This window comes from Haliotis rubra, unplaced genomic scaffold (genome assembly GCF_003918875.1).
Source record: "Haliotis rubra isolate DU_JTF1 unplaced genomic scaffold, ASM391887v1 Scf149, whole genome shotgun sequence".
Taxonomy (NCBI): domain Eukaryota; kingdom Metazoa; phylum Mollusca; class Gastropoda; order Lepetellida; family Haliotidae; genus Haliotis; species Haliotis rubra.
In genome coordinates this window covers 1,303,475-1,316,845 of record NW_025765436.1, presented here as the reverse complement: position 1 = coordinate 1,316,845, position 13,371 = coordinate 1,303,475, and the positions used below count along the sequence as shown (strand labels likewise).

Here is a 13,371-nt window from a genome sequence, read left to right as displayed (position 1 = left end):
GGCATAGTTCCTGGGGGCATAGTTCCTGGGGGCATAGTGCATAAAATATAACTCCGAGAGAAAACACATCACATGACTTGGTGTAATGACCCTGGAGAACTTCTGGAGCGATATATGCCATTGATTATTCCATAGGAATACTTGATGTCAGATAGCTGCCAGGAGTGATCGGAGATGATATATCATTGACCGCAAATGCATGCATTCTAGCTTCTCCCAGATCGGATATTTTGCATACAGGACGTCCATGAATTTGACTCTCGGTGACTAACACGTTTGCAGGCTTCATATCCCTGTGAACAATATTGATCTGGTGCAAGAAGTCTAAGCCATTGGACATGTCATACATAAACAGCACTTTGGAATCCACTGACACATGTGTTTTTGTCACATAACGATTAAGGTCTCCAAGTTCACAATATTCCAAGACTATATAGAAACCATCCGGTTCAAATTCAAAAGATTCAATAATGGATACAATATTGCCATGGCCTCCGCTTTCTCTCAGTAATTCTGTTTCTTTGACAAACTTCTCACGTTGCGTCAGATCAGATTTGATTTCCTTCACCGCAACAAATTCATTTGTCTCTCGATTGATTGCTCTATACACGACCCCGAAACTTCCCTCACCAAGTGTTTCCTCTAGGTCGTATTTGTCGAGTAGTTCTCCAGTAGAGAGTGACTGTCCCATGGCTGTCCTGTCCTGCCCTGTGTCCTTACGCCACGGTATTTGACTCAGATGTGCTGGATATATCTATAGCTATGGAGTCACACATGCATATGATGTAATGCTCTGTTTTGTTTGGTTGTTGTTTTTCGCCACACTGAGCATCGATCTGCGCAATTGGGATACGATGACGTGTCAGCCTGCCACCTAAGCGTTAGCCTGCCACCCGAAAACCAAGTCCAACCCCGTTAGTCACGGGTCTGTCATCTTCTGAATAGATGAGTTCTATATTCCGCTGGATCGATATGTGAACAACCATCGATTCGTGCACTATTGCTCGTACACTATTGTACACTCGTAGTCTCATGTACACCCGTATGCATATTATATAGGGACTCTTTAAAATTTAACACCTATTTTCTTAATAATTACTGAATTTGTTAACGTTTGATCTTCTTCTTTGCTACCGCTTTCATTAAATTTGTTTGTTTGTTTAAAAGGAAATTTAGCGTAGGTGACGCTTATTTAGAAGTGTAAAATAAGAGAAGGGACTCCGTACTACAAAAACAACAACACATCAACTAAACTCATTGAAGCTTTACTAGTTTTGAAAGTCCGCTGGGATTGACGTACTTGAGTCATAACGATGAGAGGTTACTAAGTTCAAGAAAATAATCCGATTCGAAATCCCAGTTTTTCCTGACATTTTCGCTTGGCCTCTTTCCAAAAATCAGGAACCCTTACAAGGCCCCTGTGAATCATTTTCCGCCAAACGCGATGCATTGTGGGATTAAACATCCGGTACAGCCACGCCCTCTACGCGGAAGAGGATTGTCGGTGCAATAAATCGAGGAAGTTTTCTGTGTAGAAGGTAATTATCGTGTGATTTTATATGTTCGCCGTGTGGAATAAGTTACCAAAATTCGCTAAAAATAAAATGCTCTTTCTTTCACTTCACAGTTCTGTGAACTAAATCCCCTCCATCCTTTGTTGTCGCTGATATCGAACATGGCCGCCCCCATGAATGTTCGAGATGCTCGGATGAATCATTGTGTAGTTAGACTTTCCTCGGAATATTTTTGCTTAGATGACAAAATATTGTCAAAGCCAACGATTAAACAGTTTTCTGTTGTCAGTGGCTGGTCTTGTTAAATTCGTCAGTGATTTGGCAATGGCATTTTAGGCATGTTATTTTGACAGGTCAACTTCCATAGAGGGAAAACTTCAAAAGATATTTAAAGATTTCTTTTTATGCATGCACTCTCGTGTAAATAACTGTTTGTAGGTGGAATGGACTTTATACATACTGTGGATTCACTCTGAGAAAGCCAAAGAATCACAATGATAAGAAAGTGAGAAGTTGGAAGTGTACTTTGCAAATATATATTACCCAGATACACTGTTTTTGGTGAATTTTGCATGACGTTTAGTTTAATAAGGTGAAGATTGCATCATAAGCACATGCCATTGTTCTCCTTAACCTTTTTTATGAAATATTTGAAGGTTCATTTTGAGATATCATCTTGTACCTTGGGTTTTGGTGTGTAAGCAATCAAGCATAGGTCCGGACTGATTGATAGCATGAGCATCGGTGTTCCAGGAACACACTCGGACAGGTCACATGTTATCACATAACCCATCCTCTTCATGAAGTTTTCTCTAATGGGTATTATAGTCTGTTTGCATTGTAAATGTATCGATGAATTTAACTCTTAACAAACAAGTAAATCGATTAAAGCGAAATTAAGATTGCGAATCCTCATAATTTTACCTTGCCAATTGAACATTCAAATTCTCAGAATTTTATTCAACTTAGGATAAAAGTTGTTTAACAAACGTCAAACGATCATACTTTCAAATCGCTATTAGTGGTTTGTATTACAAGGGGTATGCACATTAGATGAAACACCGAGAACAAGTAGGTCTGGTCTAAGTTAACACTCATCTGGTACTTCATGTACATTTGTTTCACTGTTCCATCTACTGCGCTTATCCCCTTGTAATACAAACCAATAATAGTGATTTGAATTTATGATCGGTTGTTAAACAACTTTTATCTTAAGCTGAATAAAACTTTGAGATTTGAATGTTCAATTGGCAAGGTAAAATTATGAGGATTCGCAATCTTTATTTCACTTAATTTGATTTACTTTTTTGTTTAAAGTGAAATTCATCGGTACGTTTTCACTGCAAACAGGCTATAGTATGTACTCTCCCAATGTGAGAAATCCAGGGGTAAAAACAGCAAAATGTCCCCAGCAACCTGTGCAGGTTGTAAGAAGTTATCAAATGGATATTATTGTCAGATTCTTGACTTTGTAACTTCTTTTTTTATGAATGCTGTCATGTGATCTGCAGTAAACTTACACTGCAAATTATTCAATGTTACTCATTTTGTGTCATTTTACTAATAGTAATAAATTGACTGAGGCACAATGTAACATATGCAACTGAAAAAGATATTTAACTCTGACTGTAAATGTACAGTCTCTAATTTACCATGGCATAAAGAGAGGGAATAAAACTTGTCAGCACCTGACGGTGAGATCACCTGACTAACTAGCAAGCATCAAGAGCATGGAAAATAGTGTTTTTGTTATCATCTACATTGCTTGATCCAATCTGGACTAATAATATGCAACAACTTTCACTGGTTGGAAGACCTTGTCTAGTAAATTCTGTCATGGTGTAGCATAAGATCAGCTTTTAGTAGTCCATATATCAAGACCATTATTTACTCAAATTGATGTGAAACTAACAGTTCAGGCTAGGTATTTCTTGGTGCAAGTTGTAAAATAGAAACAATATTACCAGCAACTCCTTAATATGACACTGTAGATGTGGTATAAATCTTTATAACATTGTCAAGCATGATTGATCACTGTACAGAACTATATATGGTAGGTGATTAACAGTAACATTTTATACACTAACAAGTTTTAAAAAATGAAATTTCTAAGAACCTCCATAGAAACGTAGTAGAAACAGTCCAGATGCATTGGTGTGCAGAGAATTGTGGTTCAATTGTGGTTCAAAATAGGGTAAAAGCAGTCTATACTTGTGTATACAGAGCCAAATAAAACAAAGAGAATGCAGTCTGGTATATTTGTCATTGCAATCTGACAATATTTCATCATAGATCATGATATCAATCACTGGTTTGCTGACCCGTGAAGGTCCTGACTAGAATTAATCTTCAGTAACACATGCTTGTCGTAAGAGGCGACTAATGGGATCGGGTGGTCGGGTTTGCTGACTTGGTTGACACATGGCATCGGTTCCCAATTGTGCAGATCGATGGTCAGTGTGGCAACAAACAACAACCAAACAAAACAGAGCATTACATCATGTGACTCCATTAGTGTTGGGAATTGGTTTAAATCTCATATTTGATGATTGGTTCATTACAACCGATCAATCATCGAAAATAATTGCTTAGCATCATTTATCAAATTTTCCTGGTTATTTTTGTTACTGCACAAAAGATAAATAAAAAAACGTAGTTTTTTCGTTTTCTTTGCAAATTGCACAAAATGCATTTGCAAATTTACATCTTTAAAGGATGACTAGCATGTTAGGAACATGAATTTCATGGAGTCTTTAAAATAAATTCAATCATGAATTGGAAGAGCTTTTTGTGCTAATGAAATCCAACAGACAAAACCAACCTTGTGAAAATTATTGTTATTGCAAACAAATGTTCCCAAATTGATTGTGTTCGATTATGAGAAAACATGATCGATTGCTTGGTTGTTTTGTCATTGCAACCAATCTTCGATTATTTCAATTAATCAGACCACCACTAGACTCCATAGCTATAGATATATCCAGTGCGGCATAAAACTAAACTCACTCACTCACTCGCTGGTTTGCTCAGTCTTTCGTGTAACTGAGGACACGGGCACCGTACCACAGAGCAGTGGTAGCTGTGAGGTAACCACAGTTCCCATACCTTAACATGGACTTGCAACAATGGAAGCACTGCAGTCGCTTTGTGGAACTACCTAGGTCATGTTGATATCTGGGGTTGAATTACATAACAGATTGATGTATGCAGCAGAATGGTCTGTGTGATGAATGTGAGCAGGTGTGTGCTGGTAATAAATATGTGTATTTATTGATTATATTCTTGTTTGATGAAATATTTCTATTTTTGTGCATATTGCCAATTCAAATGTGTTTAAACACACCTCCACGTACAAGGAAATATTTTACACTGATACAACATGGTATGACCATGGTGATTAGACAGACCACCACTGCGCTCCAAGGGCAACAATTAATCCACAAAGGGGCGAACATAATGTTTCATGAATATAGGGTAAGAAATATGAACATTTGTTCAAGAATACTCTGTTTAATATCAAGGAATAAAAATACAAGCATGTCTTGTAATTGGTTAGGCTGAAACATTTCATGCCATTTAAAGCCTAATGACAGTTTCATAAAGGGCCATGGCAAAATGACACAAGTTATGCTATTACAAGTCTTGTATAGCAGCAGGTATATATCCCTTTTTGCTTATCTCACTTTCATAAATACCAGATGTGTACCAAGTGGAAAACACTCTTTTTAAAATGTTATTGTCAATTTTTTATTCTATATAACAAGTAACAAAGTTCATGGGGGTATGGTTTAATTCAGTGAATAAGTGCATAAATTGTAACTGGACTAGTGTAAACACACAGTCATGGACTGGTATGATACAGCAGCAACACACGACGAGTGATGGAAATTCTCATCAAACGAGTGATGGAAATTCTCATCAAATGAGTTGCTTTTTGATATTTTTATGTCATGATGACATCTTGAGGCAGTCTCACAAGACAAAGTGCGCTTGAAGTTATATGGCACAATTTGTAGTGTCTTTGGGGGGTTTTCAGCTACAAATATGTAAGGAATGTACAATATTTTGTATTGTCTGTGAGACAGATAAGCGCCATGTCCATGCTCCTGGGTTTCACCCACGTAGGAAACATCTAATCCCAGCACCACTTCGGGTTTTCCCCCCACATTAAACAGACATGCCATGGTATAGCTGGAATACTGTTCAAAGCTGCAGTATGCTTAAATCACTCACTTTTGTATCCCAGAGTACTTCATTATCTACTTAAAGGCACAATGTCACACATTTTCAAAAATATTTTGGCCTGTATTATATAAATTTGGGTATCTGCACTCACTTTAGCTTCCTATTGTTGCAATAAAAGACTTATTGTACCTTACGACTTGCCTGAAATCGATAATTGAAAGTTCGAGGAGGACAGCTTCCAAACAGAGAATACATGCCATATATGGAATGTAAACAATTGCTCCGTACATCGAAAACTTTTGCCGAACTGGTTTCAATCACAACTTGTGCATAGGATATTTGTAAAGAGCGCTCCACAGGACATAACTCTATAGGGTTTGCTTTAAATAATGTTCGGCCGGTAGATCGATTTAATGCAGAGTTGATTTAGACTAATGCTTAGTCTCTGAATATATGCATTTTGATTCAAACAAACCATTTTTAATTGAAAAGGAGCCCTAGGGAGACCAGAGATTCAGAACCTGAGGAAAAGACTTGCTTTATTTAGGGCTTTAGCAATGCAGATATGGTACAGTAGGGGTAGCTGTTCAGGGACTGTGAGGGCTGATAATTCCTTGGTATTAATGTAATCTAAATACATTATTTATTTGATATGGTACTGGAAGCTGCCTTTGTAATGTTGATAATGAGAGAAATGCATTATTTATATCTAGAGAAGTGTGGTGTGATATAGTGCCTTTAAACACCAAGGGGTATGGTGTGATACTAGAGAATTGTCCCCAGTTGTCCTCTCTACCAAGGACAATATCAGCTTATCAGTTAACATGAGGGATATATTCACTGACCTAGCTTTCACTCTACAGCATGACTGATAACAGTGTAAAAGTAGTTGTCCTTGTCTGGATAAGTGAAACTACCTATTAAGGAAGTAGGTGACCAGGAAGGAGGTATTGTCAAGATAAATGTCCAAATAAGGAAGTACAAACATGCTGGGGAAATATAGCTCATGACTATGTTAGACTCACAAAGCATGGTAAGTACAACATGACACTTTCTCATGAAACTGTTAAATTTAATGTCCATTGAGGACTGACTGAAGCGGTTGGCATTGTTAAACAAATGTTAAGGTAGACATTTTGTAACTGTATCTTTAACGGTCTGGCTGTACGTGTTGTGTGACACAGAGCAGGGCCTAACCTTGCTCCAAGGCTGTACTGAAGGCTAAGCCCATGGATGCATAGTCATTCTATCCTTAAAGAGGCAAGTCTAGATAAACAGACATTACTAAGGATGCCAGTCTGTTAGAGGGATGTTTATAAATATTTTGTAGAAATTATCATTAAGCTATTAATTATTACCTAAGAGACTTAAGCAAGTCTAAGCAGGACCCTGTTTACTCAACTGTTTGTTGTAGCGAGATGTTGTTCTGCTAGTGTGTGTAGAGAAGGTATTTCACTGCAACATATTTTGGCTATGTGTAGCTTTAGTTCTAGTCTAAAGCATGACTCAATGACAATCTGAGATTTGGTGTTTTTTCAGATCTAGATTAGGTAATTAAACCAACCGAAAGCTGAAGTTAGTGTGCATTCTGTTAACATACAATTTTAGGAGTTTACAATACAGTGTCATAGCTGACAGAAACCTTTGGTGCTACTTTCATTCTCTTTGCAATAAACAATGCAATGAATTAATTAATGTTTTATGGTTATTATATAACCCCCCAAATTTGGAAAATTTGACTGTTACAAGTTAGTCTATGATTCTCACTACGTCAGTGTTAGACTGACTTTAAGTATGTAACATCTCCTGAATTTGGGTTGCACAAATACATACCAGTGGAATTCCTTAAGATTACTCAAAACTAGTGTTGGGAATTGGTTGAAATCTCACAATTGATGATTGCTTCATTACCAACAAACAATCATCGTAAAAAATTGGTAAGCATCATTTTTCAGATTTTCCTATCCAGGTTGTTATTGCAGATATGTATAACATGATGCAACTTGCTACTTTAAAGTGATGACTGATATATCATGAACATAAACTTCCTGGAGTCTTAGAGAAATATTCAGTCATGACTTTTCAGATAGTGAAGTGAATTAAACACGTTTTCAGGCCCTGACAACTTCTAAGATACGTTCCATTGTCAGGTATTTCAAAGACTAAAACAGTAGTTCAAAAATCGTTATGTTCGATTATGAGAAAATGTGATCGATTGCTTGGTCGTTTGGTCACTGCGACCAATCTTCGATTACCAGTATTTCAATTAATCGGAACACCACTACTCAAAACCAAATGTTCCCCTGTACACTATACCAGCAGTATTGTTTCTTAAAATACCCACATAATTTAGGAAATATATTGGTTACTCTGAAAAAAATGTAATTATTTTTTTCACAATTAGCAGTGTTCTGTAAAACAAGCTTAAAAGAATGTCTATCTGGAATAATTTATGAGTTCACAAGGGGCAGAAAGATACAATGCAGTTTACTACTAACAAGGGAGATAATTTTGTAATTTAGAAGACTATCACATTCTTTATAGCCAAATTTCCATCCATTATGTTACATTCCAGCTGAGCTAGAGGGTATTATTTTCAACTCTGCATGTTCCAGAGCTGATGAATGGCCATTGCTTCATGTTTGGCAAACTGAAAAACTGCACATTGAGGTGTTAACATGATTAAGGAAACATAATTAGAAATTTCTAAAGTACGAACGGGGGTTGATGATATGACTTGATAGTGAGGAACAGTAGGGCCTTAAATGGATGTCTAAAACATGTTATATGTACTAAATGTGAATGTATGTATTACAATGTCTACAGGGTATTTAGTAGAGGGTGGGGATGCAATGAAGGAATGTTGTTCATACACTGGAGGGCGGTGGGGTAGCCTAATGGTTAAAGCGTTGGCCTTGTCGCCGAAGACCCGGGTTCGAATCCCCACATGGGCACAATGTGTGAAGCCCATTTCTGGTGTCCCCGGCCGTGATGTTGCTGGAATATTGCTGAAAACAGCGTAAAACCAAACTCAGTCAGTCAGTCATACACTGGAGGGTTGGTTTGTTGTTTAACGCAGCACTTGGCACAATATTCCAGTTATATGGCGGCGGTCTGTAAATAACTGAGTCTGGACCAGACAATCCAGTGATCAACAGCATGAACATTGATCTAAGCAATTGGGATATGATGACATGTGTCAACCAAGTCAGCGAGTCTGACCACCCGATCCCGTTAATCGCCTCTTGCGACAAACATGGGTTGCTGAAAATCAATTCTAACCCACACCTTCATGGGATTCATACACTGGACTTCAGATTAGATAGTCCAATGCCTCTTTCGATGTGGAAGCTTCTGTTTCTTCTACAAGTTCAAATATACCTCCTGAGTCAACAGACCACCTCCGTGGTGTAGTGGTTAGAGCGGTTCGATCCCCGGCCGCGTCATACCGAAAGACATTAAAATATGATACTTGTTGGTACCCGGCATTAATGAGTACAGCAAGGACTGGTCGGCTCGGAGTCAGTATAATGTGTCTGAGTGGGGTGTTCATGCTTCACTGCGGCATGGTATCTCAATAGGCTAGCACTATAAAACCAGCTCAAGTATGGGCTAGTATGCACATTGTCATTGAGCGAAATATTCAAGTACAACGTTACACCCCAATTCACCCCACCACCTCTCTTGAGTCAACATTGGGAATGATGGGGGTTATAAGCAGTGTTGAGACAGAGTAAAATGTTAAGTCGTAAATGACATAACAGGAAACAGTTGTTGAAGGAATAGTGACTAGTTGGAAGTCATATTCATGAAGATGCAGTCTGTTTTTAGAAATATATAAGAAAAGGGTGGGGTAGCCTAGTGGTTAAAGCATTCGCTCCCGTCATGCCAAAGGCCCAGGTTCGAATCTCTACATGGGTACAACGTGTGAAGCCCATTTCTGGTGTCCCCCACCATGATTTTGCTGGTATATTGCTAAAAGCGATGTAAAACCCAACTCACTCACTCACTATAAGAAAATTCAAATCATTAATGCACAAAAAAATCCCTAAAAATCCATGTTTAAAAAATGCCAAGGCATGTAACAGTTAACTTCATGTATTTTTGTGCACAGACAAATCTTGTAGCAGTGATTATAAAACAAGATTTCACTAGTTTAGCCAGTTACAGGAAGGTAAACACATCACCCACATTTCGACACTAAATGTTACCTGCTTTAAACATCTGTTTTCACGTGAAGCATTAGTCATCATGTTAAAAAAGACCAATTTAATATTAAAGTACATGGTCAGTTGCAACTACTGGATGGATGGATGTACACTTAATAAATGTAAAAATCTATGAAAAACATAAAATTTGTACACAAAATCTTCAAATAGCAGCTGCCAGAAGTCTCAGACTGTGCTGAAATCTCTCTAAGAAAGTGACTTTGGAAATATTTTAGTGTAGTAGAATCCAAGGAAGGGAACATGCCTGTATGACTAAACAACTAGAGTGATCTCCCCCTGCCTGTAACTAAGTTGGGCATTGCAGTCTGTCAATCATCCCAGAGTCAAGTGAGCTCACAGAATTTTGTCACGTTTTTACAAAAGTGATGAATGTTCAAGTTTGTTTGAGTGACTTGATTTGAAGTTTACAGGGATGTACTCTTCACTAGTTACTTGAATGTTTTTCTCGGTAAAAACCAGCACAGCAAGCTTCAAACGTAAGATAAGAATTTGTAAGGTGTTAGATTGCAGGCTACAGCGATGGCTTCTAACAGCATGAAGCCAACCCAAGCCATGAGCCAAATTCTGTGTCACCTGCTCCAGGCTATAAGAAAATATATTCCTCTGTTTTTCAGTCACCACCCACATCAACAGAACATCATGCTTGAGAGTATTCACCTCGAATTCATCCTAAACAGATAACAGTCTGCCAGTCTCGTCTCATAAAGTATTACCAAGGAGAACATGATGCAGCATACATTTGTTCTTTTTGTAAGTTTCATTAAAGTAATGGTATTTAATGACTACTTGTATCTCATGACCTGTGTTTCTGGTTCAGACTGGTGTTCCTAGTTCAGACTGGTTGGCTTGGTCCATTGGTTGGCCTTATCCAGAGAGGGAAGCCTGTTTCAGGCCGGTGTTCCTGGTTCAGACTAGATGGCCTGGTGCATTGGTTGGTTTTGTCCAGAGAGGTATGCCTGGTTCAGACTGGTGTTCCTGGTTCAGACTGGTGTTCCTGGTTCAGACTGGTGTTCCTGGTTCAGACTGGTGTTCCTGGTTCAGACTAGTTGGCCTTGTCCAGAGAGGTATGTCTGTTTCAGACCGGTGTTCCTAGTTCAGACTGGTGTTCCTAGTTCAGACTAGTTGGCCTTGTCCAGAGAGGTATGCCTGTTTCAGACCGGTGTTCCTAGTTCAGACTAGTTGGCCTTGTCCAGAGAGGTATGCCTGTTTCAGACTTGTGTTCCTATTTCAGACTTGTTTTGCTAGTTCAGACTGGTGTTCCTAGTTCAGACTAGTAGGCCTGGTCCATTGGTTGGTCTTGTCCAGAAAGGTATGCCTGGTTCAGACTGGTGTTCCTAGTTCAGACTATTTGGCATGGTCCAGAGAGGTGTGCCTATTCCTGATTGATGTTCCTGGTTCAGACTGGTGTGCCTAGTTCAGACTGGTTCGTCTAGTCCATTGGTTGGTCTTGTCCAGGATGGTATGCTTGTTTCAGACTGGCGTTCCTGGTTTGTTCCTAGTTCAGACTGGTTGGCCTGGTCCAGTATAGTGGGCCTGGTTCTGATTGATGGACCTGGTCCAAACTCTGCCTTGTCCAGACGAATGGGCCTTGCTGGTCATTAGCTGCATGTGACAAATTGTAAATATCCCTTGTCAGTTTGACCACTGAACAAGAAATTTAGTATTCTGATGAACTTTTGTTGTTGACCATCCCTTTTGCCTCAATTTTGGGGGCGTATAGTAAGTGACGAACCTACATCAGTGGTCAGAATTACTTCCGGTATCTCATGTTAGTCCCTAGTCCTAATGATGATACAGTCAGCGACTTGTATACTGAATCCGAAGTCAGGTCCGAGTCTAGTGTAGTAGTATAAGTGATCATGGTCCCTAGAGTGTCGGTAGGGTAGCCTTGTGGTTAAAGCGTTCGCTTATCGTGCCAAAGGCCTGAGTTCGATTCCCCACATGGGTACAATGTGTGCAGCCCATTTCTGGTGTCCCCTGCCATGATATTGCTGGAATATTGCTAAAACCATCATGAAACTAAACTCACTTACACTCACTAACACTTACTCACATAAATACAGAAAATCTACTGGTTATTTCCGTAGGTATAAGAGTCTTTGACTCAGACTACATAAAGGAAAATACTCATATGTTGTTTTTTTCATATCCCAAAGATACCATCTTACCATTAAGATCACTTAGATCTCCTTAAATTCAAGATCATGTAGACTAGCTTGTAGTTAGTCGACTTTGATGTCTCCCTCATTACAGCATACACAAATGCACCAACACTAGCCAAATGTTCAACAACAAATTCTCTATTTATCTTAATTAGTTTGTAAAAGAACATGTTTACTGCCCAAGCTGTATTTAACCATGCTGTTACCAGCAGCTACATAATGCCCCAAAGCTGATTATAGTACATACCAAGCTCATCATCCTGTTTAGTGTGGACTGTGTATTCGTGCTCAGCGGTGGTCCTATCCAGTCCGAGGAATTATCTGATATATCCTAAGATAACCATGGATACCAAGTGTTGAAAATTAATTCGTCTTCATTCCTTAGCAGCAAATAAAGAATACTTGTTTTGTTCAGTTTCAAAAAGATTGAAGAGGTGTTTATAACTTTACATGTAGGAAATGAAATTAGTTTCCAGTTTCTTACAATGTCATAAAACCTCTTCTTAAGATCAAAATTTGGGGAAAACGCAAAGCCAAATTGCCATTGGTAATAACATCAGTGAAGTACAAATGATTAAATGCTGTTGAAAATTTAACTTAAGTAGGATATAAGGCAATATGAGGTAGCAGTCATTTAAAGACTCTAACAGAATGAAGTATTTCTTCCTGAAAATAGTCGAGTACAATTTTAAGTGTATGACATAAGTCAAAAACCCAGCCAGACATCAGGGCTGGTAGCTTCAAAATGTTACCAGCCCAAAATGGATCTGACCAGAACAGACAATCCAAAGAAAATACTTCAATTTTTAATGATTAATTTAACCCATTCAGCACCACAGGCCAAAAATCGGCCATGACGCCAAGAGTCCCCAGACAGTGCTTGAGTTTGCAATACAATAGTTCTAGAACCAGGCTGGCTGGCCATTAGCTACATGTGACAAAGTATATATCCCACTTGTCCGTTTGATCACTGAACAAGAAATTCCAGTATTCTGATAGACTATAGTTGTTGACCATCCCGCTGCGCACTCAATTTGGGGGCGCATATAGTAAGTGAAGCGAACCTACATCCAGTGGTCAGAATTACTTCCGGTATCTCATGTTAGTCACAGAGTCCTAATGATGAAATTACAGTCAGTGGCTTGTATGCTGAATCCAAAAGTCGGAGGTCGAGTCTCGTTAGTATAAGTGATCATGTGGTCCCTATAGGCGTCGGTGGGGTAGCCTTATCTTTAAGCGTTAAATTTCATCAGCGCCAAAGGTACAGGGAGTTCGATTCCC

General features: G+C 38.7%; 2 protein-coding genes across 3 annotated transcripts in view; one reads left to right on the top strand and one right to left on the bottom strand.

The window, feature by feature from the left end:
- The window catches only part of LOC124270015 (serine/threonine-protein kinase pdik1l-A-like), a 33,627-nt gene extending 32,829 nt beyond the window's left edge, over nt 1-798 (bottom strand). Inside the window, exon 1 of one of the 2 annotated variants that reach the window (XM_046705039.1) lies at nt 198-798. In XM_046705039.1, the coding sequence (XP_046560995.1) occupies nt 198-691 (494 nt within the window). In that variant the 5' untranslated portion in view covers nt 692-798. The remainder of the gene's footprint in view (nt 1-197) is intronic. The other variant, XM_046705040.1, reaches the window with a different exon arrangement.
- Nucleotides 799-1,276: 478 nt separating this feature from the next.
- The window catches only part of LOC124270012 (adenylyl cyclase-associated protein 1-like), a 102,729-nt gene continuing 90,634 nt past the window's right edge, over nt 1,277-13,371 (top strand). Inside the window, exon 1 of the mRNA XM_046705037.1 lies at nt 1,277-1,538. The gene's annotated coding sequence lies outside the window, so the exon portion shown is untranslated. The remainder of the gene's footprint in view (nt 1,539-13,371) is intronic.